The sequence below is a fragment of the Populus euphratica genome, unplaced genomic scaffold, assembly GCF_000495115.2.
Source record: "Populus euphratica unplaced genomic scaffold, PopEup_1.0 scaffold58.1, whole genome shotgun sequence".
In the NCBI taxonomy this organism is placed as follows: domain Eukaryota; kingdom Viridiplantae; phylum Streptophyta; class Magnoliopsida; order Malpighiales; family Salicaceae; genus Populus; species Populus euphratica.
This window is the reverse complement of record NW_011499864.1, coordinates 455,152-480,581: the sequence shown is the minus strand read 5'-3', so window position 1 is coordinate 480,581 and position 25,430 is coordinate 455,152. Positions and strand designations below refer to the sequence as shown.

The window sequence follows — 25,430 nt, the reverse complement described above, 5'->3', positions numbered from 1 at the left end:
CTAAACCATGATTGAATTATATGAATGACTGTTAATTAAAGTATGATTAAATAATATAAAATAAATGATAATATCAATTATTGAATTGTTATTATTAACATTATCATTTATTTTTTGTGTTGATAATAATAAAATATTATTCAATCATTTAAACAATCTTTTATCAATATAATATATTCATAAATTATTTTAATAAATTATTTTTATTAAAAAAACCAAATAACTAGTTTTTTTTTTAAAATATAATGGCCTCTTATTAAAAAAAGAAATGAAAAAGAAATGGGGAACTCCCTACCCTCCTACTTATCTATAAAAAACATCCACACCTTCTTCCACAGCCACTCTCTTAGCTCCATAATTGACTACCACTGCATCCATCCATCCATGACTACTGAGGGAAAGGTCATCACTTGCCGAGGTACTTTCTCTCTCTCTCTCTCTCTCACACACACACCGACGTAATGTATCTGTGTGTGCGTGCGTGTTTATTAGCAAAGCCGAATCTATGATTTTGGATTTGGAAATGAAAATGTGAAGCTGCGGTTGCTTGGGAGGCGAACAAGCCGCTGGTGATAGAGGAAGTGCAGGTGGCTCCACCACAGGCCGGTGAGGTTCGAGTCAAGATTCTCTTCTCTGCTCTTTGCCACACTGATGCTTACACCTGGAGTGGCAAGGTATCGTCTTTTCTTTTAAAAATTTCATTTCTTTTTCCGGGAATTTTCCTGATCTCAAGAGTTTCGTACTGTTATTATTGTTTGCTTTGTGATAATGCCCACATATATTTTTCTTTAATTTTTTTATTTGTAGGAAATGTTGGCAATTATTATAGAAAAAAGGGGGGAAAAGAAAGAAAGAAAAAGCTGTTCTTGAAATTTTTAGGTTTTCATTGGTCAAAAAGGGTTGATCTTTGTTGCCATTTATATTTCTGATAAGCTCTGTTAACTAAACTGGTTAGTGTGTGTGGCGGAGGCAGTAAAAGAAGAGATGATATTGATTTAGGGTATTTGTCTTGAATTTCTACTTTTCCATCGGTCAAAAAGGGTTGATCTTTGCTTCCATCCATGGGTGTGAGAAGTTCAAATGTTAGAAAAACTGGATATTGTGTGGCAAAGGGAAGTAAAAGAAAAGATGCACTTGATTTAGGGTATTTTTTCTTTTAATTTATAGCTTTTCACCGGTCAAAAAGGGTTCATCTTTGCTTTCATCTATGGGTGTGATGAGCTTGAATTTTAGCTAAACTGGATAGTGTGTTGCATAGGCAGGAAAAGAAAAGATGTACTTGATTTTGGGTGTTTTGTGTTGAATTTTTAGGTTTTATAGGTCAAAAAGGGTTGAGCTTTGCTGCCATCTATGGGTGTGATAAGCTCGAATGTTGGCTAAACTGTATAGTGCGTGGCATAGGGCAGTAAAAGAAAAAATGCACTTGATTTTAGGAATTTCCAGGTCTTCATTGGTCAAAAAGGGTTGATCTTTGCTGCCATCTGTCAGTGCGATAAGCTTGAATGTTATCTAAAGTAGAAAGTGCAAGGCTTAGGGCAGTAAAAGAACAGATGCCCTTGATTTGGTGTATTTTGAGTAGCCTGAAAAGGAACAGTTATTACAAATATATTAGTTTTATTTTGTGTTTTTATGAAGAACTAAACATAATGCCTTGTTGCTTAATCTAATAAACATTCAAGATTTTTTCCATTTTTTTCTTTTCTTTTTGGACTTTATATCCTTGCTGTGATTATTGTTTTTATTTATTTGTTTGATATTGATGTTATTTAATTTTTGCCTTGCAGGATCCGGAAGGGCTCTTCCCTTGTATTCTTGGTCATGAGGCTGCTGGGTATGCATATCATAGACATTATCCAATGTATTCAACTGCTTGTGTTGTCTTTTATTGGAACAGGAGATGTGGTTGGTTTTCTTGACACAGGATTGTAGAAAGTGTTGGCGAAGGTGTGACTGAGGTTCAACCGGGTGATCATGTTATCCCTTGCTACCAGGCAGAATGCAGAGAGTGCAAGTTTTGCAAATCAGGGAAGACGAACCTTTGTGGCAAAGTTCGCGCAGCAACTGGTGTTGGAGTCATGATGAATGATCGTAAAACCCGATTCTCAATTAAAGGAAAACCCATCTACCATTTCATGGGAACCTCAACATTCAGCCAGTACACAGTTGTACATGATGTTAGTGTTGCCAAGATTGACCCAAAAGCTCCTTTGGATAAGGTTTGCCTCCTTGGCTGTGGTGTTCCTACCGGTAAGTGTATCTTAGTTTTTCAATACTTTAAATTACGACACTTGTTCTGTTGATATACTGCATTTCTATTGTTAATCTTTGGCATACTTTTGTGGAGTGCCAGTTCCTAAAGCATTGTTTTCCTTGGATATTGTTGTTCATATTCAACAATTCCCCGGCACATTTTCCTAATTGCTTGTTCTTTTTGCTACATTGTGGTTACTATTGATTTGCTTTAGGAACTTTTAAATCTATCCCTTTAAAATAAAATTCTTCTCTAGGAAGATTCTTTTGTTGCACTTGAAGTTTCTGTTTGAATCACTAGCTGAACTGCTGGTTTGCTAAAAATTAAGCTTAGCTGCAACATTAATTCTTATTTATGCGATTACTCTTCCGATTGAAGCCTACTCGTGTATTTCAATGTCTATTTAGATTTTTTAGATGATGTAATGCATTCATCTTCATGTATGCAAGTATAACACACTTGTTATGTTTAGGCCTTGGAGCAGTTTGGAACACTGCAAAAGTTGAAGCAGGGTCCATTGTTGCTATTTTTGGACTTGGGACAGTTGGCCTTGCAGTAAGTTGTGAAAAATGCCTATCTAGCTTGATCTCCCTCACCCTTGGAAAAATAGAACCATTTTCCGGTGTCCACTTAAAATTAACTTTATTTTATGGACAGGTTGCAGAGGGTGCAAAAGCAGCCGGTGCTTCACGGATTATAGGTATAGATATTGACAGCAAAAAGTTTGATAGAGGTACCTCTTTGTTCTCCATTCCATTTAGCATGCTTGAGTGTTTAAGAATAAATTTACATAATTTGTCTGTTTGACAATCATTGTTCTGTCCTCAAACCAAGGGATATTGTGTCTTTAATTGACTGACCTTGTCTGGAAGAACTTTTTAATGGGAGGCAAAGGGAATTTTTTAACCCTCCATTCCTCTCCTTTTTTGTGAAAAGTACCCTTCCAAGTTGGTGGGTAATAAAGGAGAAGGGGGTAACTTTATAATAAACTCTACCTCATAACCTCAAGGATATATAATCATCACCTTCCCCACCCTTGCTGTAACCCAAAAAATATTTCTGAACTCCCATTTTTCCTTCCTTTTTCTTCCCCTCAACTCCCTTCATATACTTCCACTTCCTTTCCTCCCTCTCCCTTCCTGAATCCCCACACACATGGTTGTAGTTCGTTGTCTGCTGGTCCATTCAATTGGCAACTAGTAGGAAAATAAAATGTCTTATACCGGATGACATGGATATGCTTAAAATTGCTATGCTGATGGGGTGGTGTATTATAACTAAATTAGCACACCTCCATGCCTAATGCACTGCATTTCAACTGTGGCTCAAATAAACGCCTCCAAAACCTATTACTTGAAAGGAAACATATCTACATATCAGAACTGCCTTTTAATGTGGAATATGGGAGTGTCGATTTTCCAGCGTCATCTTCCTTGCTTTATCTAGCCTAAGAGATTATCTGTTTCCAAGCTGTGGAGGAAAGATGCTTATATCAATAGACATCATTATTAGACGACTGTCTTAATTAATATTTGTAAATTTCTATGCAACAGCAAAGGATTTTGGAGTTACTGAATTTGTGAATCCAAAGGACCATGATAAACCAATTCAGCAGGTGCTCACTGATCTCACTGATGGTGGTGTTGACTATAGTTTTGAGTGCATCGGAAATGTTTCTGTAATGAGGGCTGCTTTGGAGTGCTGTCATAAGGCAAGTATGCATGAATTAGTGGTAATAGTCATGTATTTATCTAGAGATCACTTGTGACTTGCCTGGAAATTTTTAGGGCTGGGGAACCTCGGTTATTGTGGGGGTTGCAGCATCAGGCCAGGAAATAAGCACCCGTCCTTTCCAGTTAGTGACTGGCCGTGTTTGGAAAGGAACAGCTTTTGGTGGTTTCAAGAGCCGTTCACAGGTGCCTTTGCTCGTAGACAAGTACATGAAAAAGGTTCGAGCATATCATGTAACTATATATTTCCTTGTGCATTCAATACTTGAACTAAACAGGATGCTGAGTTATCCTATCCACTCTTATCACAGGAAATTAAGGTTGATGAGTACATCACCCATAATCTGACTCTTCCAGAGATGAACAAGGCATTTGATCTGCTGCATGAAGGTAGCTGCCTCCGGTGCGTGCTTGATATGCAAGTCTAAGGTTAAGTCCCATGGCATTTCATGGCCTGCCTGCCTTATTTTATAGGGAATGCGATGTGCTGTGCTGTTGCCTTCTTTTCTTTTTGGTTGAATGGAAAAGAAAAAAACCTGTTCAGCGCAAGGATTTTATGCATCAAATAAGAATCGTGTGCACAATGTACTTATAAGCTCTTGTATGAAAGGTGGTGCTGTAACTTATTGAAATGTTGATAGAATCTTGAGGTTTTTTATGGATGAGGATGGTATGTTTGCTGTGTTTGTGTTAAATGAATATCTGTGTTACTTATTGCAATGTCACAGTATGATGATAACTGAAGCATCTGTGTGTTGATCCGACCTTTTGAATTGTCTGATGGAAGGACTGATTTTTTGCCGGAAATAATTATGGCTCCTGGATAATGGTATGTTGTGCATATGTATATTTACTTTAGTTAATGGTTAACATCCTTCGGCATCTAGCACCAACCTAGTCGACAGAGGCCTGGTGCTAATGGAACTACTTGCAGTTTCACTTCCTGCCATCCCATAGCGCATAAAAATCCTTTCAGCAGGCATGCTGGTGAAGACATGAGCAACCAGAACCTGTTCCAATTGAGGCAACGGCAGGAGAGATTGTCGTGCAGATTTTGAAGTGAATGGATACTCATTTGCAGCTCAAGATTTATGAACAACACGAGGAGAAGATGAAAATTGTGAAACTAACCTCCGAAAGTGATAGATGAATCCTCCACTAAACCTATTAATTGATCCAGTTTTCAAGACTTGGAAATCTGACCTTGTGAACCAGATTGTTTTTGGGATAACTTGTGTTCTTTAAAAATATATGTGACTTTGAAAATATATTAAATTAATAATTTTTACTGGGATAACTTGTGTTCTTTAAAAATATATTTGACTTTGAAAAAATATTAAATTAATAATTTTTACGTATTTATGTTAAAAATAAAAAAAATTATTTTCATATATTTTTAGAAACGATAAACTATATGATAAAGAACACTTTTAAACCTTCATTCCAAACACACAAAAGTTCCAGTGAGCATTCGGGATTGCCATACAGTGCACTCCATCAGTTAGCAGTGTATCCTATCTCAAGAATCAGGCGTTAATGGAATCTTCTTTAAAGAGTAATCTTGGTATTTAGTTAGTGTTCAGAAATAACATAATAATTAGGACAATGAGAATATGTCTTTTATTTATTTATTTTTGTTTTGAAATGATAAAAAATCATTTTAAAATTGTTTCAAAAATTTCTTTATTTCATGTATTCATCTCTATTACTCCGACTACGTAAGTTTATTTATATCCTAAATTTACTTGGTCCGTCCAAATATCTCCAAAAGTTTGGCATTTAATTTGGAGATATATCCCAGCAACTAGATATAAGTGTTTGAAAATGTGGTAATTTTTGTTTTTTAATATTTTTTTAAAATATTTTTTATTTTAAAAATATCAAATTGTTGTTTTTTAAAATGTTTTTTTGGATGATTTTGATATATTAATATTAAAAATTAAAAAAATATAAAATATTATTTTAAAATATTTTCAAGTGAAAAACATTTGTATATAAAACCTTAAATTCAATTGGGTATCCATTGAATTTAGGCCAAGTAGTCAGTATAAATTTAGGGTGGCAATGAACTGTAAGTAGTAAATTTATGGCTAATTGTGCAACCAAAATGCTAATTACAGGGTGGCAATGGACTGTAATTGCTGCTAGGAAGTCAATTAATGACTAATTCTGAAACCGAAAACACAGATTAAATAATTAATTTACCTTCTCTGTCAAGAACCAAGATGCATGGAATCCCATCTGCGCACAGACTCTTGCCCCTTTAAAATAAATTAGGGTCCCTTTTCCCAAGATGTATTTGTGGAATCAATGGCCGTCCCCCCCAACAAGTGAATCCTGCAATTATTGAAAGCCAGATGAGAAATCGAAAATGGTGCAGCGATTCAATTTCTCGATTTTTTTAAATGGAAATAATAAATATAATTATGGTATAATAATTATGCATTTCCTTGATTACATATAAAAAAAAATCAACACAAACTAAATGATTAATGGTAAACATATAATAATAATAATAATAAATTCAAGAATACGCATAAATCGTTAGATTATTATGATTTTGAAATAAAATTCTCTGTAGATTCTATTAATTCTCCAAGATTTTTTATTGTTTATATGAATGTGGACCTTCAACCTTTTTTTATTTTCATTTTTTAGATTTTTATTAGTTTATGGTCTAATTATTTGAGATTAAACTCCAAATTAAAACATGAAAAAAAATGCATAACTCACCTCAAATTTAAAAGTCAGCCATTGTTCATATGAACACTAAACCTTCTGCATTTTTTTCCCCTTTCAATTGCATTATTTTAGGGTCGAATTATATGACGTTCAACCCAAATAAAAACATGAAGAGAATATATGATTCATCCTAACTTCATGAAAATTTTATTTTATTTATTTTTCATTTTTTAAATTAAAAAGAAGAGAGATAATGTTATCGCGAAATAATGAATAGTAAGAAAATAATTGGTTATTGTGATACCAAAATAAAAATATTAAATTTATTGTTAACATGAAAAAAAGTTTAATGATTATAAGTTTTCTCCATAAACATGTGTAAAAGAAATCATGTTTCATTTTGATTTTTTTAGATTAAGTTAATTTTGGTTTTTTTAAGTATTTTAAAGTTATTAAATAATTTAAAAAGAATTTAATGATATTTATTGGGTGTTTTTATCTTCAATCCCTTATATAAAAATAATATTGCCTATGAGTGCAGGCTTATCTAGACCTATAAATTTTGGATTTTTTAAGGTTTTGTATCTTCAATATTGAGTTTTTTTTTATTATTTTTTTACTTTATATTTTAATATCATATTAATTTTGAATCATTTTTTATTTTTTTATCATATAATTAAAATAAAAAATATTATTAAACCATTAGAATCCACAACCAATATCACAATCAATTAAAAAAAACATTAATTTTACTTGTTTTTTGAAAAGTCAAACCGTCTTTTATGAGTTATTTAAATTGCCTAACTTAAACGCGCGTTTGGCTTGACTTTTTTTTTTTTAAGAAAAACCTTTAACATTAAGTTTTTTATGAATTTTTTATTTTTATTTTTTTTAATTTCAACCTTTAATATTAGATTGATTTTGGATTAATTTTTATTTTTATTATATAATTAAAATAAAAAAATAATATTGAACCCATTTAAATCCACAACTCAGATTATAAATTTGATAAGTTAACTTAAATTGATTAGAATTGATCTAATATATTATTATCTTAGTATTAGAAAAAAAATGTCAAATCCCTTTTAATGGTCGTCACATTGCCTTTAAACACATTTTTTTTCTTTGATTTTTATTTATTTTTAAACCCACTAAATAAACCGGATCACATTAAAATAAATTTCATATAATTTAATTGAAAATATAAACTCGATAACGATTTAAATTGAAAGTTTTAAAATTTAACTCGTTAAATTAGATTTAATAATAATATCAAATATTTCTCTTTAGCTTGAATATTCTTTTTTTGTATTTAAATATTTTTTAATTCAACCCATAACATGGAGGAAATGCAAACCAACACTAAGTATAAAAGAATATGAGAAGAAAAAAAATATAAAAATACACACTAGCCATTAAATCATAATCTTAAAAAAAGATTAACCAGTTAATATTTCACAAAAAAAAAAGATATATATATATTTAGTTATAGAAAAATATGAAATCATGTTATTCTTTTTTATTCTCCCTCTGGATCTTCGTATCTTCTATTCTACTAATTTAAAGTTCACTTATATATTTATAATTTTTTTTATTTTTTTTATTTTTTTTGAATTTTTATTAGTATATGTTGCTGTTGTTGTTGAACAGTAAAATTGGGAATTAGCAGAGGATACAGCTCATTTCTATCGTTTCTAGGAGCCAGAAATAGACCTCAGGCTTTATTTAGCCAAAGAGAATATACAGTCAACGGCCAACAAATAGCCACCCATAGTTTGCCATGAATATCCGGATACCATAAACAGCAAGTCCCCACCATCAGATTCTTTCCATGGTCCTTCCCTTCCTACTTATATTTAGTCACCAACCCCACCATGCATCATCAACATACCTTTTGGCAGAAGCACTAAGAGAACTTACATCACCTTTCAATGGCATCATCGCCTCTATCATGCTCAGCTTCTGACCTCTACCCCCTTCTGGGCGATGGTGCCAATGCCACGGCTGCTGCTGAGTTCATTTGTGGCCGTTTTGAGGCTATCTCAAACAAATTCGTTGATACAGGATACGCAGTGGATAGCACGTACCTTCTTTTTTCTGCGTACTTGGTTTTTGCAATGCAGCTTGGCTTTGCCATGCTCTGTGCTGGTTCTGTCCGAGCAAAGAACACGATGAACATCATGCTGACGAATGTTCTTGACGCTGCAGCCGGTGGTCTGTTTTACTATACTTTTGGTTTTGCTCTTGCTTTTGGCTCACCATCAAATGGATTCATTGGCCAACACTTCTTTGGCTTGAGCAAGTTCCCATCGCCATCGTTTGATTATAGTTATTTCCTGTATCAGTGGGCTTTTGCTATAGCAGTAGCAGGAATCACAAGTGGTTCTATAGCAGAAAGAACTCAGTTTGTTGCTTATTTGGTATATTCTTCTTTCTTGACTGGTTTGGTTTATCCTATCGTCTCACATTGGTTCTGGTCCGCGGATGGCTGGGCTAGCCCTGCAAGAGCAGAAAATCTCTTGTTTGGTTCTGGTGTTATTGATTTTGCTGGTTCTGGTGTGGTCCATTTGGTTGGTGCTGTTGCTGGTTTGTGGGGTGCCTTCATTGAAGGTCCCCGTATCGGCCGGTTTGATCATGCTGGTCGTGCTGTTACTCTCCGTGGACACAGTGGCACATTGGTTGTTTTAGGTACTTTCTTGTTGTGGTTTGGTTGGTATGGATTCAATCCTGGTTCTTTTATCAACATCTCGAAAAGTTATGAAAGTGGTTCTTATTATGGACAATGGAGTGCTATTGGTAGAACTGCTGCGACCACAACTCTAGCAGGCTGCACAGCTGCACTGACCACTCTATTTGGCAAGAGGTTGGTAGCTGGTCACTGGAATGTTACTGATGTTTGCAATGGCTTGCTTGGTGGGTTTGCTGCCATAACTGGTGGGTGCTCCGTTGTCGATCCATGGGCTGCAGTTCTTTGTGGTTTTGTCTCTGCTTGGGTTCTTATTGGGTGCAACAAGTTGGCTGAGAAGTTCCATTATGATGATCCCTTGGAGGCAACACAACTTCATGGAGGGTGTGGTTCTTGGGGGATTATATTTACTGCATTGTTTGCAAAGGAGGCCTATGTTAATGAGGTTTATCCAGGTCAACCAGGGAGGCCATATGGGCTGTTTATGGGAGGTGGCGCCAGGCTCTTAGCTGCACATATAGTGCAGATTTTGGTGATTGTGGCTTGGGTGAGTGTCACTATGGGGACAGTGTTTTTTGTTCTGCATAAGCTGAAGCTTTTGAGGATCTCAGCAGAAGAAGAGATGGCAGGAATGGACTTGACAAGCCATGGTGGGCTTGCTTACGTGTATACTGATCATGAAGACGAAGTAAAAAAGCAGCTAGGTGTTGTTTGAGAAAGATGAAGATTACCAGTGGGAAGTGGAAAGTCTTTGGGCATGATTGCACATTGTTTCGGTGGAGTTGATTCCAGGGCAAGTCTACTTAACATGCGTGGGTGGAGTTAGAACTTAAAAATAGCATTCCAATTGCTTTATACAATTAATATAGATTTCGAATAAAATAGGAGTATTTGAGATGTCCCTTCTCATCTGTATTTGGTTATTATCTCAGTAAATAGAATGCTTGTGTTGGTGCTTGAATGGTTTGAACAGTTGTTGCAATTAGCAGGTGCCGCCATGCCAGGCCATGCCTTGCCTTGCCTTGTTCACGAGGTTGCTATTTTATAGTTCTTGTTGTGGGAAATCTTTTCCAAAAATCCCAGGCAGCAGAAATTTTGAAGACGTTGACCAAATCTTGATGTAATCATCATGAGATCCTTCATTTGAAGTGTCAAGAGAAAGCCACACCTACATGCGACTGCTAACTTGTTGATGCCTTTTGTTGATCGAGGAAAGACACTTGATGATGTCATTATAGGGGAAGAATTTTCATAATTTAAAGCATAATCCATCTTAGAAAGAAATAATTAAACAATAAAATCCAGATTTTTAAGATTCCAATACTGATTTCTCAAAGGAATTCATCATCCATCCAAATTCCTCTTGAGTTAATTCATTGGTTCCTAGTCTTGACAGGCAGGCTAAGACAACGAAAAAGAAGACTAAAGATCAAATGCAGTTCCTGAAACTAAATCAAACAACCTAGGGATCCACCTTTGTCATCATAAATGATTTCTTCTGCATGGCATCATCATGTTCATCACAATATGCATATGCCAATCCACCATGGCTTGTCAAATCCATTCCTGCCATCTCCTCGTCCGCTGAGATCCTCAGAAGCTTGAATTCGTGCAGTATCCAGAACAATGTTCCCATTGTCACACTCACCCATCCTGTGATCACCAAAATCTGGACCATGTGTGCTGCCAAGAGCCTTCCACCACCTCCCATAAGCAGTCCATATGGCCTCCCTGGTTTCCCACTATAAATCTCGTTGACATATGTTTCCTTTGCAAACAATGCAGTGAAGATAATACCCCATGCACCACACCCTCCATGAAGTTGTGCTGCCTCCAAAGGATCATCATAATGGAATTTATCTGCCAGCTTGTTGCAGCCAATTAGGACCCAAGCTGCAACAAATCCACAAACGATCGCTGCCCATGGATCTACAACCGAGCATCCAGAGGTGATTGCTGCAAAACCACCTAGCAAACCATTGCAGACATCAGTCACATTCCAGTTTCCAGCAAGCACGCGTTTACCAAAGAGAGTGGTTAGTGCAGCAGAGCTCCCTGCAAGTGTTGTTGTCACGGCTGTTCTACCAATAGCACTCCATTGGCCATAATAAGAACCAACATCTCCATAAGTTCTTAGGATGTTGAGAAATGAACCTGGATTGAAACCATACCACCCGAACCACAATAGGAATGTGCCTAAAACAACCAATGTACCACTATGTCCACGGAGAACCATCGACTTGCCTTCATGATCGAATCTGCCCATTCGAGGGCCTTCAATGAGAGCACCCCAGAGCCCTGCAATACCTCCAACCATATGCACAACACCAGAACCAGCAAAATCTATGACCCCAGATCCAAATAAAAGATTACCATCAGCTCTACCAGCACTAGCCCAACCGTCAGCTGACCAGAACCAATGAGAGACAATAGGATAAACCAAACCAGTCAAGAATGAGGAGTATATCAAATATGAAACAAATTGTGTTCTTTCAGCAATGGATCCACTAGTGATCCCAGCAGCTGCAATGGCAAAAGCCCACTGATAAAGAAAGTAGCCATAGTCGAAAGAAGGTGATGGGAAACTTTCAAGGCCAAAGAACTGCTTGCCAATGAATCCATTGGAAGGGCTCCCAAAGGCAAAGGCAAAACCAAAAAGGTAATAAAAAAGGCCACCAGTGGCAGCATCAAGAACATTGGTTAGCATAATGTTCATGGTATTTTTGGCACGTACAGACCCAGCACACAACATGGCAAAGCCAAGTTGCATGGCAAAGACAAGGTAGGCAGAGAAAAGAAGGTAAGTGTTGTCAATAGCATAGGCTGTGTCAACAAAATGGTCTGAAACCGCAACAAAGCGAGTACAAATGTACTCAGCAGCTGCCGTGGCATTGGCAGCACCACCTAGTAAGGAGTGGAGGTCAGAGGCAGAGCAAGTTAGAGCAGCCATTGTAAATAGAAAGGGAAGAAAAATGGCTGTGTGCGTGCTTGTTCAATGGAAGATGTAGGGTTTGTTTTATAGAGGAAAGATAGAGAGATTCATGGGTTGAAGGAGATTCCAAGGAGATCCAAGGGTTGAATAGAATATCATTTTGACACAAATACTCGTAGACTCGACTTCGTAACCGATTTCCCTTTATTCCTTCTTCGACTAAGGGAGGATCTTGGCGCATGTCATTATGAAAATCAAGTATCAAAGATAATGCCTGATTTGCCACCACTAGATTCTTTTTTAAGAAAAGTTCAGAAGAATTTGGAAGGGTACAGAATGTCATAAAAAAAAGGCAAGATTTTCCATTTTTTCCCCAAGGAACTTACTTGGTTGGAGTTGCATTTAAGGGAGAGAAAAAAAACACAGAAGATTTGGGTCAATATATTGATAAATAACAATTGCAAATGGTGCAACAACAGTGGACTAGCAAAAGTTGGGCTACAGGAGCCTCATTACATATCTTTCGAGCGCTTTCAGCTCTGGCTATCCATATAAAATAAGCAGTAAGTAATCAATTTCAATGGTTCTTGATATGAGAAAATTTAAGCAGCATGATAGCCTGAACAGTTGATACATGACACCCTTGTTTTTCCAGACACGGTGTTCGGGCTGCTGACCGCAGTGATACTTTTATGGTTGGTTTGCATCTACAATCCTGAACAATGAAATTGTGGCTGGTACTAGGTGCCATCGAGGTAGTTTGCTTTGACTCATTAGTGGATGTCAACAACCTTCGAAAACCAGTGTCACTAGTCACCGTCCAGACACAACTTGCTCATGGTGGAAGAGACCACTTGCCAGCTTTGAACTCTTTATAGAAGCTCGAGCGTGTTGAAACGACATAAAAAACTGCACGTATCACAATTGAATGGAGAGAAATAAAACGAAATGGAAATAAAATGGCTGAACTTATGCACACAAAAATTGTCAAGAACATAACACAGACCTGGGATCCCAGAGATTATGAAGTCAGGTTCTTTCAAAACATCACAAAGCATTCTCTTTTCATTTACTTTTACCCATTTTGAAGATACCTTTCCTGGAAAGTTAAACAGAAGAAGTTTAGATACATTCACCTGGGTAATAAATAAAACAATCCATGTTGATGCGAAATAAATGGTCAAAAGAAACATGACTTGTACCAACACCAGTAGTTAGCTAGTTCCTCGTAGTTTTCACTCCTTGACAGTTAGTACTTCCTCTGGCAAGTATATAGAACATGTTCTTTGATTATATAGCAGAGGTTCTTTGATTTCAACCTCCTTAGTTTTGGCTACCTAACAATTGTGAATGTGGACCAAACTAATTAAATAATAACACATCAACCTATATCATCAGTCTTAGCAAGATAAGCATGTTTCAAGGTATGGAAACTTGAAATTAGAGAATGAAGCCATTGGAGAAGCAGGCGCGCCTAATAACTTATCTAGTATCACAGTATTCAACATTTCAAGGCATCATTCTTTAGTTCCTCCAATAAAACAGTTGTGGTCAACATAATCCACTTGACTAGCATGTTTCTAAAGATAACTATTCCTTAATTCTTACAATAAAATGGTTTCTGACAAATTCTGTGACAGAGTCAACATAATGCAGCTGGCTAGCATGAATTTAAAGGAAACTATTCTTATTTGGCCAACATTGATGACAGGGTGACACGTCATTCCATTCGATTTGGTTCAGTGAATACGATTATTAGGGAATCACAACCAAGAATGTTAGAAACTAAAGAACACAATCCACATGCTTAACAGAGGCCCTCCTATCCATCAAGGACAGAAGGAACAAACCGCTAAATGATAGCTGTTGGTACAAGTCAGTTGATCCCAACCCCCAACTGAAGACCTCAGTTTTGGCATACCAGAAGTTATCAGTCTACAGCATACATGGAACTGATAAGCAAGAAGCAACAGCAAACAACAAAATACAGCAGGTATAGAGTGGCTGCAATCCCCTTCTCCTTGGAAAGTGGAAACAAAATCAAGTGATCAAGCTTGCTTGAAAAGAACAGTCTTCATACGGGAATATTAGAAAACTTTATGATACCTGAACCATGACTTTCAATGGCGTCCTTCTCTTCATCAACACTCTCCACATTGGCACCCGAGGTCCCATCTAGTAGATAATGAAGAATTTTTTTCTTGGATAAAGGAACTCCAGAACCAGCCTGATGAATGAAGAGCAGTAATTAGAAATGAAGTAAAGAGTCATCACCAAAGCTACATATGGAACCCACTGCTATATAATATTGTCAGTCTGATGTATATGAACTTCCGGACAGATAATCATCTCTAAATCATTATGATCTGAACATTACTTCAAAATAATGAGTATGTAGCACTCAAAACGCCTAAGGGGTATCTCATGTTTGAAAATAATTAGCAGTTTAAAAATATATGCAGCCTTATCTCCAAATACGCACACAAAACAAACACAATATTAGCAAGCCCTAATACATAAGATTATTCTGCACACGGCACAATAGCAAGAGGATCATGATTAAATCTCTTGATAGAACACTGCAATGTCAAATAACAAGTGAGATGATTTGTGAGCATTGCTATGACTAGAAAGAGCTTACCTCATAGTATAATTCAACAGCTTCACGGGTATAATTGTTTTCTGTATCCCATGGCAATGGCGGGCAACTTTCTGAGAACATGTTTGAAAGCTAAGGATATCATATAATGCATATATATATATATATATATATATATAAGGGCAGGGAACATTAAATGCAAATTATTAGGACATATGGTAATAAAAACAAAGAATGCTAATAAAATGGATATCATGTCAAGATGGGCCGAAAACATGTCTGTTTCACAGAAGTCTTCAATGAAGTCACTGGACATAACCTCCGCATACAGAAGAAGAAGCGGCCAATGAAGCATTTTATTTTTATCAAGTACTGGTTTCCTCAATCCAACAAGTTCTCCAAACATTGCCTTCCCCACCTTCAACCCTCTATCTTCAATGGCAGAAAGTAGGTCCTGAACATTTGAAGTAGAGAAAAGATTGTTACCTATCGTTTACAGCTCATCATTCATTCTAAAAGTTCAAAAATGGAACCTTAGCCTCTGACACAGCCTTTGAAATTTCAGCCTCACGTTTATCATGTTCCATCTTCACTAAATTTATCTGCTTGGCAAGCTTTTTCAGTTCTTCGTTATCTGGGTCTTGCTCGAGTCCATTTTCACTAAAAGATTTTGCCTCCACCAACAAACTCAATGACAGAGATGCCTTGGCAGCTCGATACATTGCCTAGTAATTAAACCATATGATTCACAGTAGACCAGAACATCAAAGCAATTTCCAGAAAATAAAGCAAGCTAAGGAAGGACTTGAGATAAAAAAAAAATAATAATAATAATAACAACAACAAATATAAAACTACCTTCACGTTGGTGGGGCAAAGCTTAATAGCCTCCTGAGCATCTGTAAGAGCTCGCCGGTAATTTCCGAGCAGTAGATTCACATGGGCTCTATTGGAATAAACGATTGAGTTGTCAGAATCGCTAAGAGCTTCCTGGTTTATCGCCCTCGTGTAGCATTCGATAGCATCAGAGTAATGCTTCTTGCCCATCTTCACATATTCGTTACCTTTCTCCTTCAAAAAAAAAATCATGGGCATTCAAGAATCTGAACGGAAATAAAAATAATAGCAGTAATTCTTGAAAAAGATGAAGAAGAGATAAATTAACAAATAATTACCTTAAGTTCAAGAGCAGTAGAGTGTTTAAGAGCGGAGATGGCTAGGAGGTCAGCAATCTCGCTCTCTGTTTTGGGTTCTGACCCTGCTTCCATCCACAGCGCCATTTCCCTAATTGCTGTTTACGACACACACAGAAGGAAAGACACTCTGAGACACAGACTACTGATGAATAGAAGAGGCAGCAACCGTCGGCGTTTCTTGGAACACGAAAGGTGTTTGTGTTTTTGTCTCGTGGTTTACAGAGGTAGTCCAGTGTTATGGACTTCTCTTCTTTAGACTACCACACACGCACGCAGCCAGTACAGAGATTTTCATGAAGCTTCGGAAGCTGAGACCTACGAGGTGTTCCAGTAACTTTATTTATTATTGAATATAAATAAATAAGAAGTATATAGTGAAAATACAAAAAAAAAAAAAAGATAATAAAAAACTTCAAAATGCACATGATCTTAATTCGGAATCTATTTATAGATTTTACTAATTCATGTTATATGCGCATTATTAAAGTTTTTTTATTATTATATTCCTTAATATTTAGTATTATTCAATTGCAATAATTACTTTTTTTAATCTGCAATGGACTCACTCGAGTCAAAATATCTCTAATCAAATGTCTGTAGTAGAGTAACAGTACCTCTTTTTTTAGCGTAATTATCTGACTTGGTATGGAATCAAACCTGATTCGAGTCAGGATTAACAAATTAATTTGGATTAACAAATTAATTATATATATATATATATATATAATTGAGTTAATCAGATTGCAGATAAATCACTTAAATTTTAGTAGATGGTTGGTTTGAAAGAAATCTAAGTACAGATTTTAACACCTATGGTTTTAAGATTTTACTGCAATGAATTGTTATTTTTTTATATGAAAATTACAAATATAGTTTGTTTAAATAATTAATGTATAGAAATTAAATTAAATTTGACCCAATTATGGAAGGAAAAAGTCCTTTCTTTTCATCATTTAAACCATGGCAGCTTATGGGACACATATTTGTTTCAGTTTTTTTTTTTTTTTTATCAAAATTAGATTTTGCACATTTAGTAAATACTGATTATTATTTGGCACTAAAACTGCAGGTAAGATGTTAATAATATGTTTTTCACTTAAATTTTTTTTAATTGTACTCAAATAATTATTAAAAATATAATTTACATAAAAAAATTTCAAGACATTTCTTTTAAAAATATTTAAAATAAAAACATATTAAATTAAACTAAATCAATCATAATCTCATAAAAAAATTACAACACTCAATGCTCATTTAACTTAATATTAAAAAATATTTTTTTAAAAAAAATAATCAAATAAAAAACAAAAATACAAACAAATTAAATTAACTCAAGTTACCCTTCAAACCAAGAAAATAGTGAGGAACTCGATTAAGTCCATCATCATATCCAGAAAAACAGTCAGGACCTCGTTCAAGTCCATCCATGGTTTCAGGCAAGACGATCATAATGTTTCAGGAAATGCTGGTGAAAATTCTCAGGCCGATAAAATGGAACCAACCATAGAACATAGTGCTTCTTCATAACTAATAAGGCTACGTTCTTTTCCAGTAAAATAAAATATGCTACAGGGGATTATCACTGTCAGCGGAGTCTCACACATGACAATCATCTCGTGACGACCATTGGTGACCAACAGCAGATTATGGAAATAAAAGACCATTTCTGGCTCTCAACAGACTGATACTTGACCCAGCTGTGGCCATACACTATCACATGACCCAGCCCTGCGCATATCGGACCTTTCTTAACAGCACCTGCATCTGGATCAATGGTTACCAACAGCCGAGGATTGATAACCATTCATCACATTGCAACATCAATACTTCTAGCGTTCTGCAAATAGACTGCTGAAGAAAGATGGACGACCAGCTCTTGGACTTGCGTGAATTGCAGAAAATGGATGGATGGAAATGGAGGCCAACATAGAGGTTCCAGTGGAAAAGAGTGACAGAAAATTTGCAGAGTTGTTCATCTAACATTTGGATTCATAAATACAAGAACACATAACAGCCAGCCTCAAAAAGGCATCACTGGTTGCATAAACTTTGTACAATTTTTGTCAAGAAGGATTTTACACAATCAGCTTAAAAATAACAGCTATTATGTTTATTTAGTGAAGCATTAGCGGCAACAATCATCTATGCTTATTTTCTTAAGACAAGCAGTGGCCATGGCTAGACATGTGTCGGATCATTCCAAAAATTTTCATCTAAATAAAGCATACCTGTGTCAATAGCAGGACGTTCAGGAGAAAAGCCATTCAGATCATGAGGCACAAAACCATCTGAAACCACTGGAACAGCTTGGTTTAAAAAAAAGCTATCAACAAACTCATGATCCTTGTAGTGGAATTGAGCACTTTCAATTTCAGCAAACTGAGAATTTAACAGCTTAACAGTTGATGGCTCATTGTTGGAAACTGTGCCATGAATAATATTTTCAATAGAAGCTCCCTGATCACTTTGACTTGAGTTGTTAACGTGACAAAAGTCAAAATCAGAAAAAAACGAATCTGCATCATTTTCACCTTGATTCCCAAGCTGATAAAGACTTTGGCCATCGTTTGACTGCAGGTTAGGTTGACAGCCTACTTCAGATCTCGAAGGCACGGTATTTACAATGACACTGCCCATGTTGGGCTGGGGGGAGCTCTGGTATGTCTGTGATTCAAAATTTGCACTGTGTAAAACATAATGCAAACTAGAGGGATTTTCCTTTGATGTAGCCAGAGGAGCAGCATTCCTTGCATATCCTGAAGCAGGAGCATAATTCATGTTCAATGATACAAGCGTGGGATGGTTTGTACCCAAAGCATGCGCAACAAGTCCTGGCCTTTTATACATTGTACTAGAAGAGACAAATCGCTGACCTAAGGCATTAGGATGTCTATCCCGCTGAACATCAGTACGCACACCAAGTGCTTGTTGTGAAACTGAGAGAGATTTTCTGCCTAGAACACATCCTGGTTGATGACTTCTACGGTTTCTGATGATGCCCATGTTGGAGGAGGAGCAAGAACAGATCCTATGTGTCCTGGAAGCCTGATTCTGCAGCATAGGATTGTGTGTCAAGGACTGATTATGCGGTACAATATCTAGAGATCCTAAATGGTTATGTAGGGGCAAGGCCATTGGAACAGTAACGTCAGGAAGTTTTGAAACTGGAACTGGAGCATCTTTCCCTGTTCTATAAATTTTACGCTGATTTTTCCACATCTCCTGCTTATCAGTGGCATGACAATGGTCAATAGTAGAGACACCTGTACCCCAGTGCACACATGGTGCAAGTGAGTCACAAACGTAACAGTGGCACTGCATGTCATGAAACACAGAAATCAGAATAGCAGAATGCAAGTATTGACTATAAAGAGTTGATGTTTGGCTTTTACAGAAGAGCTTAGAGCAAACTTGCCAGGTGACAATGTCTTGCATGTGGAGTAGAACCAAAAGGAAATTCAACACAAAGATGTCTTGGATGAGGGTAGTCTCGACATGCAACCTGCAAAAAGGAAGGTAAGCATCAGAGAAATAGTACCAACAGCTTCTTGCCCAAACACGGGAAAAAATGGGATTTAGGGCTACCAAAATAAAGAGATTATCAGACTGCAAGCAGGCACATTTTGATTGTTTAACAGGGAATAGTAAAAATCCATGGATTATGCACAACATTTAGAGTTCTTCTATCAAGCAGATGAAGGCCTGCTAAAGAGTTTTCAAAGTCCATATCAGCAGATTTACACCATATTTTCACATTTAATTAGGTTAGGAAGAAATTGACTTCATTGATTTATGTTCTCTTCATTCACAAGTCTTGATTTTGGTAATAATTTCCAGGCTTAATGTTGAGTTGGATTTCCACCATTGAGTCCTAGCTTGAGGTTATCTACATTCTAAGAGTTTTAATATATAGTCATAGGCAATCTGATAGCCCGAAAGCTCTTATTTTTCTGAGCATTTAAGCTTTACAACTATTTATCCCGCGTATGTGCAGAAGTGAGCGCAATACTTTATTTTTCAATGAATGAATGCAAGCTAAATTAACATAAATTACAGGCTTTAAACCTCTGTTTGTAAGTGTGCAGCACAGTTCTAATGCTGCACGCGAAGCCAGCAGGATCACACAATTGTGCAGCCTAAGAAATTTCAATTACTTTTTCAGATGCTACTAATAAATACTATTCACAAAGCAGCTCACTTGAAGAATAATTCCTCTTGTTAAATTGACTGTCTTACATCAAATTACAACTCCAGGAACAAGTCTGGCCTAGTAATACATGAGCAACAAACAGAATAAAAAGACACCCACCAAGTGTAGTTTACAAGTCTGTTAACAAACCTCTCACATGTTAAAAATGAACACAAATTCAGGGAACGAACCCGAACATATAGTGGCCAGAAGTAACTTCCAACCAAGTCCCTAAATGATTCACACAACTTGCATTGCATGTGACACGGGAGTGAATATCATGAACAAAATTAACCAAGATTCCATGAATAATCTCAAAACCAAAACCAAATGCTCAACCTTTAAGAAATGTAATTTTCTCAATTAAACCCCTTATCACATTAAGTAACAGTGAGGCAGTCCCAAATAATCAGTTTAGAAGCTCCCTTCATGACAGGCTCGAGAAGCTTTCGCCATAGCTCATGTATTTTAATTTCCTTTCTTTCACCTTCCTTGAAGGAATCCAGCCCTAATCCTTCACCTCCAACAGAACAATAATCATCCCAACATTTAATGAATAGAGCACAAGCCATCATTCAAAAACAACAAATTGATAGTAAAATCGCCAGCGGGGTTGCACTTTCATATCCCCTTACTCCTCTCAATTTCTCATCCTCCACCTTCACACTACTGCAACACAGAATCAACAACAATTTCCTACACACAATAATTACACCATTCGTCGCCAACAAAACCACATAATTATATTTCTATCAAACACACAAGAACCCTAACATAAAAAATCCATCTTATTTACACACATTAACTTTTTTTATTAAAAAAATGAAAGGAATTACCTGGCCTTTTTCAGCAACAACAAGAACATCATCACCGTCGTCGGAACTATCGGTCTCGTTCCGGCAGGCATCATCAACAGCAGAAACCGGCTTATCAGGATCACCGCCCAACACAACGCAATCATCATCGTCACCATCAAGAACAAACTTAATATCCGCCACCTGATTCGACGACTTTGACTTAGACTTAGGTTTCGGCGGATTATACTCCCCGACAATCACAACCTCATCAGAATCATCCTTCTCCTTGTCAACGGTCCGTAACAGCTCCGTCAACCAGTTACAATCGTCGTCGAACTCCTTGGGCTCTTCAATCGCCGGCTCTTCGTCTGAGCTGATGTCGAACACAACAGAATTTGAATCCATTGTAACTTGGAGCAAAATTGAGGGTTTTTTTTGTAAACGACTTGACGTTTACCATGTGCTGACCAAAATCTAGAAACCCCCAATTCAAGTGTAGAGGGATTGGAAAATAGAGAGTGAGAGTCTGATTTTTATTTTTATTATTTTTGGGGGAGGGAGAGAGTGAGTGAGGGGAGGCAGGTTGGAAGAAGGCCGGAAAGAAAGGGAGATGGGTGTAGATAAAACTCCACTCGCACCCCTAAACAATATCCAAAATACCACTCATATCCCCTAAAAGCAAAACTAAAGTGACAAAAGAGCCATAATATAAGTGAATTTAAAATATAGGGACTAAATACATATTTTCTAAAACTATAAGGATTATTTGATTATTTTTCTATACTATAAGGATTACGTTGTAATTCACCCGGTCTTGGTGCGTCACGAGACTCTTTCCTGGCAAGTGGTTAGTTAGGTTCAACTTCCGGTGCTGTTTGGAACGGCGAGAGCTTTTGTCCAATCCACTGTTACTGTTTCTTGGTTGGGTTTTTTATTTTAATTTTTCTCTTAAAAGAAACAGAGAATGGTCAAAAAAACAATCAAAGTCTTTTTTATATTTTCAAAGTCAACGTTTCTTTTTGAGCTAGAAATGGTGATATTTTCTTGACAATAAAGTTATTGACTTGATGGGAATATTTTTTTTGTTACGTACATTTCAAGTACAATGATAAAAATATTATTTAGTTCCTACGAAGTTAAATAAAAAAATATTATTTAAAATATTTACAATTTTTTTTAAAAAAAATTCCTTCAGTGTTATTCTTTATTTTTTTATCACTTTGAATTATAAATTTTTTTATAATTTAATTTGATAATATAGGTAATTCAAAATGTTTTTATAAGATTTATTTATGAATGTGACTATATATTATAAATAATATTATGATAATTCTATTATATGAGTTTAAATTAATTTTCACTTGAATCAGCATGGGATCCTTGCTATTGATTATTATTATTATTATTAATATATTTATCCCTTCTTTAATACAATTGTGATTTTGTTTCTAAATCTTTTTTCTTTCATGCATGGGTAATGGGCCGTGGTGGCTCAACGCCTTCCATTCATACTTGAGCTTGGACCTCGTACGTTCATTCAACACCACAAGATCTATCCTGCGGTCAATATTAGTCTGATGGGTTTGATTGTTTCCTCCTCTTTCTTTTGTCAACAAACACTTATAGTGTGTCGGGGGTGGTATTATTATTATTTTTTAAAATATTTTTTATTTAAAAAAATTTGTTAATAATATTTTTTTATTTTTTTTAAATTATTTTTGAGATAAACACACCAAAATTATTTAAAAACATCAAAAATATATTAATTCAAAATAAAAAAATTAAATTTTTTTAAAAATATTTTCCAAATACAGTGTTAAACACCAAGACACAGGAAACTTAGTCACTTTTTTTTTCCAATTAAAATTATGTTGGAGTGTGTTTGGCTTTAAAAAATTTCAAATTAATGTTTATTTTGAGCATTTTTTTAAAAGGTTTAGATGTGCTAAAATTAAAAATTAAAAATGAATATAATAAAAATTACTCACATCACAACCCTAGACACACAATTAATCATGCATTAACATCCAAGCAATTAATGGCTAATTATTTATTTACCTGGTAATGGTAATGATGTCGTTGAAATTTTTGTTGAAAAGCATTGTATTTTCTCATGTAATATTGTGGCATGTAGTATTATGTTGTGATTGTGTTTTTAAAAAAGTTAAATTTTTTTAATTATTTTTTTGATATTTTTTTTATTGTTTTGACATGCTAAAATTAAAAATAAAAAAATATTTTTTAATATATTTATAAATAAAATATAATTTAAAAAATAATGACTATGATAATAGGCTTGTGAATGCATCAACACTCAAGCAATTACATTGAAAAGGAACTTGATCAAGCATTGACAGTAATTGGTAATTTCGACAACATATTTTTCTTAATGTGGAGGAAAGATATATTACCTATTAGGCATACCCTAGCCTCTTCACACAAGGTATAAGTTATGCTCACCCTTTCCCCTTAAGGATTTGATTAAAATATATCCAAAGAAAAATATGGACCTTCCTTGCATTTTGCCGGGTTGTGTATCCATTCACATTACCTTAAAAAAATATTTATTAAACTTCACTTCATTTTATAAATTCACATGAAAAATTCAAGATTTAAAACCGTAGATTTTGGTAAGATATTAATCTAGTAAAACTTGGTTCACCCAGCTAGATTTTTGATGATTTAATTAAATTGATTAAACTTGATTTAAAACTAATTAGACAAACAACATTTTTCATCTTCAAATAAAACTACTTTGTTTTAGTGAAAAAAATTAGCTAAATGATCAACTTAACCCACTAACCCAATGATTCAGCCATTTTCAAGTTTGGCCTGAAACTATGCTTATTTGGTATTTAAAATTATAATGATAATTATTTTTTAAAATATTTTTTATAAATATATTAAAATTATATTTTTTTAAATTGGTTTTTACATCAATATATTAAAATAATTAAAAAAAATCAATTTTTTAAAGCTTTATTTAACAAAAAAACAAATAAATTCTTAAAAAACTTAAACCTATTTGAGAATATAATTATAATTGTTTATCATTCAGAAATGTTAAAATAATAATTTTTTATTTTTAAAAAATTATTTTTAATAGTAATGAATTAAAATAATTTAACAATACAAAAAAATATTAATTTAAAATAAAAAAATTAAAATATTTTTAAAACATAAAAATAAACATCTTCAGTAACCCGAACTCCTTTTCTATTACTTGATAAACAGGAACAAAAACCTTCCAGGATACGCTGAAAACTAGTATTTCCTGAGGAATTCAGGATATGCTGTATTCAAAAGACATAGTTCCCTAAACAACACTGTATAAACCAAGTCTCCCCCTCTTCAATTCTCCTCCAAAACAATCATGATATCTAATTAAACATGGCTATGAGTGTTCAAATCCCAGAAATCCTCGTGTCGCTAGCGCGTCAAGAAATTGATCGATCGAAAAGACAAGTTGGGTTCTGCCATTCAATCTCGCTTGCGTTCAAGCTCCAAGAACCAAGAGTTCATGCTCGATGATTTCGAGTCCTACGGTGCCATCTTAATGCTGGTGTCATCTTCTTCCCTGGAAATTGACTGCAGGATTCGTGAGTGGATTGTCGCAGATATAGTTGAAAAGACTCGCGAAATCTTGCCTGTTGGGGTTACCCTCTCACGCAGTAACAGAAGTTGGGCTGGTGAAGCTAGTAGCTTATTAAATTTTAAATTTATTTTTTAAAAATTATTAATGTAAATTATGTAAAATTTAGAGTTATGAAAAATTCATACAATACAAAGATTAACTTTAAAGCTTATAAAATTAATCAATATCTATATTAATAAAATAATAAGTTGTGGAAATAGAAAATAATAGCATCGGACTCTGCCATAAAATTCACAGCAATTCTTTCAAAACTATTGATTTTTATGTTTAAAAAATATGTTTATGAACAAATTTTAATTTTTAAAATAAAAATATTTTTAAAAAGCATGAGTAACTCTATTTGGAACACGATTGTAGCTATAGTGTAATTCAAGTTTATGAACAAATTTTAATTTTTAAAATAAAAATATTTTTAAAAAGCATGAGTAACTCTATTTGGAACACGATTGTAGCTATAGTGTAATTCAAGTTTATGAACAAATTTTAATTTTTAAAATAAAAATATTTTTAAAAAGCATGAGTAACTCTATTTGGAACACGATTGTAGCTATAGTGTAATTCAAGTTTATGAACAAATTTTAATTTTTAAAATAAAAATATTTTTAAAAAGCATGAGTAACTCTATTTGGAACACGATTGTAGCTATAGTGTAATTCAAATAAAAATATTATAATATATTTTTAAAATAAAAATATTTTTAAAAAGCATGAGTA

General features: G+C 34.8%; 4 protein-coding genes and 1 pseudogene across 12 annotated transcripts; 2 read left to right on the top strand and 3 right to left on the bottom strand.

Moving 5' to 3' along the window:
• Window positions 1–289: 289 nt before the first annotated feature.
• On the top strand, window positions 290–4,726 carry LOC105125660 (alcohol dehydrogenase class-3). The gene is made up of 9 exons (XM_011026209.1): window positions 290–418; window positions 538–674; window positions 1,785–1,831; window positions 1,922–2,247; window positions 2,724–2,806; window positions 2,909–2,984; window positions 3,805–3,962; window positions 4,039–4,200; window positions 4,293–4,726. The coding sequence occupies exons 1-9, from the start codon at window positions 385–387 to the stop codon at window positions 4,407–4,409; spliced, it is 1,140 nt and encodes a 379-aa protein (XP_011024511.1). The 5' UTR covers window positions 290–384; the 3' UTR covers window positions 4,410–4,726.
• A 3,556-nt stretch (window positions 4,727–8,282) lies between these two features.
• LOC105125659 (ammonium transporter 1 member 4-like) lies at window positions 8,283–10,260 on the top strand. Its single transcript, XM_011026208.1, has one exon. It carries the CDS (start codon window positions 8,595–8,597, stop codon window positions 10,062–10,064), a length of 1,470 nt encoding a protein of 489 aa, XP_011024510.1. The 5' UTR covers window positions 8,283–8,594; the 3' UTR covers window positions 10,065–10,260.
• Window positions 10,261–10,626: 366 nt separating this feature from the next.
• LOC105125657 (ammonium transporter 1 member 2 pseudogene) lies at window positions 10,627–12,633 on the bottom strand (annotated as a pseudogene).
• Window positions 12,634–12,711: 78 nt separating this feature from the next.
• TPR2 (Tetratricopeptide repeat (TPR)-like superfamily protein) lies at window positions 12,712–16,312 on the bottom strand. 5 transcript variants are annotated; one of them, XM_011026199.1, is made up of 9 exons: window positions 16,243–16,312; window positions 16,056–16,203; window positions 15,739–15,951; window positions 15,414–15,605; window positions 15,134–15,334; window positions 14,923–15,003; window positions 14,388–14,508; window positions 13,288–13,380; window positions 12,712–13,190 (listed from the first exon to the last, which is right to left on the bottom strand). In XM_011026199.1, the coding sequence occupies exons 2-9, from the start codon at window positions 16,158–16,160 to the stop codon at window positions 13,117–13,119; spliced, it is 1,080 nt and encodes a 359-aa protein (XP_011024501.1). In that variant the 5' UTR covers window positions 16,161–16,203; window positions 16,243–16,312; the 3' UTR covers window positions 12,712–13,116. The 5 variants fall into 5 exon arrangements, 4 of the variants coding, with proteins under 4 accessions (XP_011024501.1, XP_011024503.1, XP_011024502.1 ...); XR_842278.1 differs by lacking the exons at window positions 12,712–13,190; window positions 16,243–16,312 and adding an exon at window positions 13,484–13,618 and having other exon boundaries at window positions 13,292–13,380; window positions 16,056–16,174; XM_011026201.1 differs by lacking the exons at window positions 12,712–13,190; window positions 13,288–13,380; window positions 16,243–16,312 and adding an exon at window positions 13,387–13,622 and having other exon boundaries at window positions 16,056–16,174.
• On the bottom strand, window positions 16,291–21,670 carry LOC105125656 (uncharacterized). Of its 5 annotated transcripts, none has more exons than XM_011026207.1 (5): window positions 21,102–21,670; window positions 19,492–19,578; window positions 18,950–19,391; window positions 18,305–18,832; window positions 17,507–17,840 (listed from the first exon to the last, which is right to left on the bottom strand). In XM_011026207.1, exons 1-5 carry the CDS (start codon window positions 21,465–21,467, stop codon window positions 17,686–17,688), a joined length of 1,578 nt encoding a protein of 525 aa, XP_011024509.1. In that variant the 5' UTR covers window positions 21,468–21,670; the 3' UTR covers window positions 17,507–17,685. The 5 variants fall into 5 exon arrangements, with proteins under 5 accessions (XP_011024506.1, XP_011024509.1, XP_011024508.1 ...); XM_011026206.1 differs by having other exon boundaries at window positions 18,305–18,499; window positions 18,608–19,391; window positions 21,102–21,669; XM_011026204.1 differs by lacking the exon at window positions 17,507–17,840 and adding an exon at window positions 16,291–16,391 and having other exon boundaries at window positions 18,305–19,391; window positions 21,102–21,668.
• Window positions 21,671–25,430: the final 3,760 nt, after the last annotated feature.

Excerpts from the sequence above, each read along its gene's own strand:
- LOC105125659 (XM_011026208.1), top strand. The coding sequence starts at position 8,595 with ATGGCATCATCGCCTCTATCATGCTCAGCTTCTGACCTCTACCCCCTT.
- TPR2 (XM_011026199.1), bottom strand. The coding sequence starts at position 16,160 with ATGGCGCTGTGGATGGAAGCAGGGTCAGAACCCAAAACAGAGAGCGAG. Across the intron at positions 15,952-16,055 it reads CTACTGCTCTTGAACTTAAG|GAGAAAGGTAACGAATATGT; the intron begins GTAATTATTTGT and ends TTTTTTTTGAAG. Across the intron at positions 15,004-15,133 it reads TTTCGGCCCATCTTGACATG|ATGTTCTCAGAAAGTTGCCC; the intron begins ATATCCATTTTA and ends TAGCTTTCAAAC.
- LOC105125660 (XM_011026209.1), top strand. The coding sequence starts at position 385 with ATGACTACTGAGGGAAAGGTCATCACTTGCCGAG. Across the intron at positions 2,985-3,804 it reads CAGCAAAAAGTTTGATAGAG|CAAAGGATTTTGGAGTTACT; the intron begins GTACCTCTTTGT and ends TCTATGCAACAG. Across the intron at positions 3,963-4,038 it reads CTTTGGAGTGCTGTCATAAG|GGCTGGGGAACCTCGGTTAT; the intron begins GCAAGTATGCAT and ends GGAAATTTTTAG.
- LOC105125656 (XM_011026203.1), bottom strand. The coding sequence starts at position 21,467 with ATGGATTCAAATTCTGTTGTGTTCGACATCAGCTCAGACGAAGAGCCG. Across the intron at positions 19,579-21,101 it reads TTGTTGCTGAAAAAGGCCAG|GTTGCATGTCGAGACTACCC; the intron begins GTAATTCCTTTC and ends TCCTTTTTGCAG. Across the intron at positions 17,841-18,304 it reads ACGTCCTGCTATTGACACAG|ATGCAGGTGCTGTTAAGAAA; the intron begins GTATGCTTTATT and ends CCATTGATCCAG.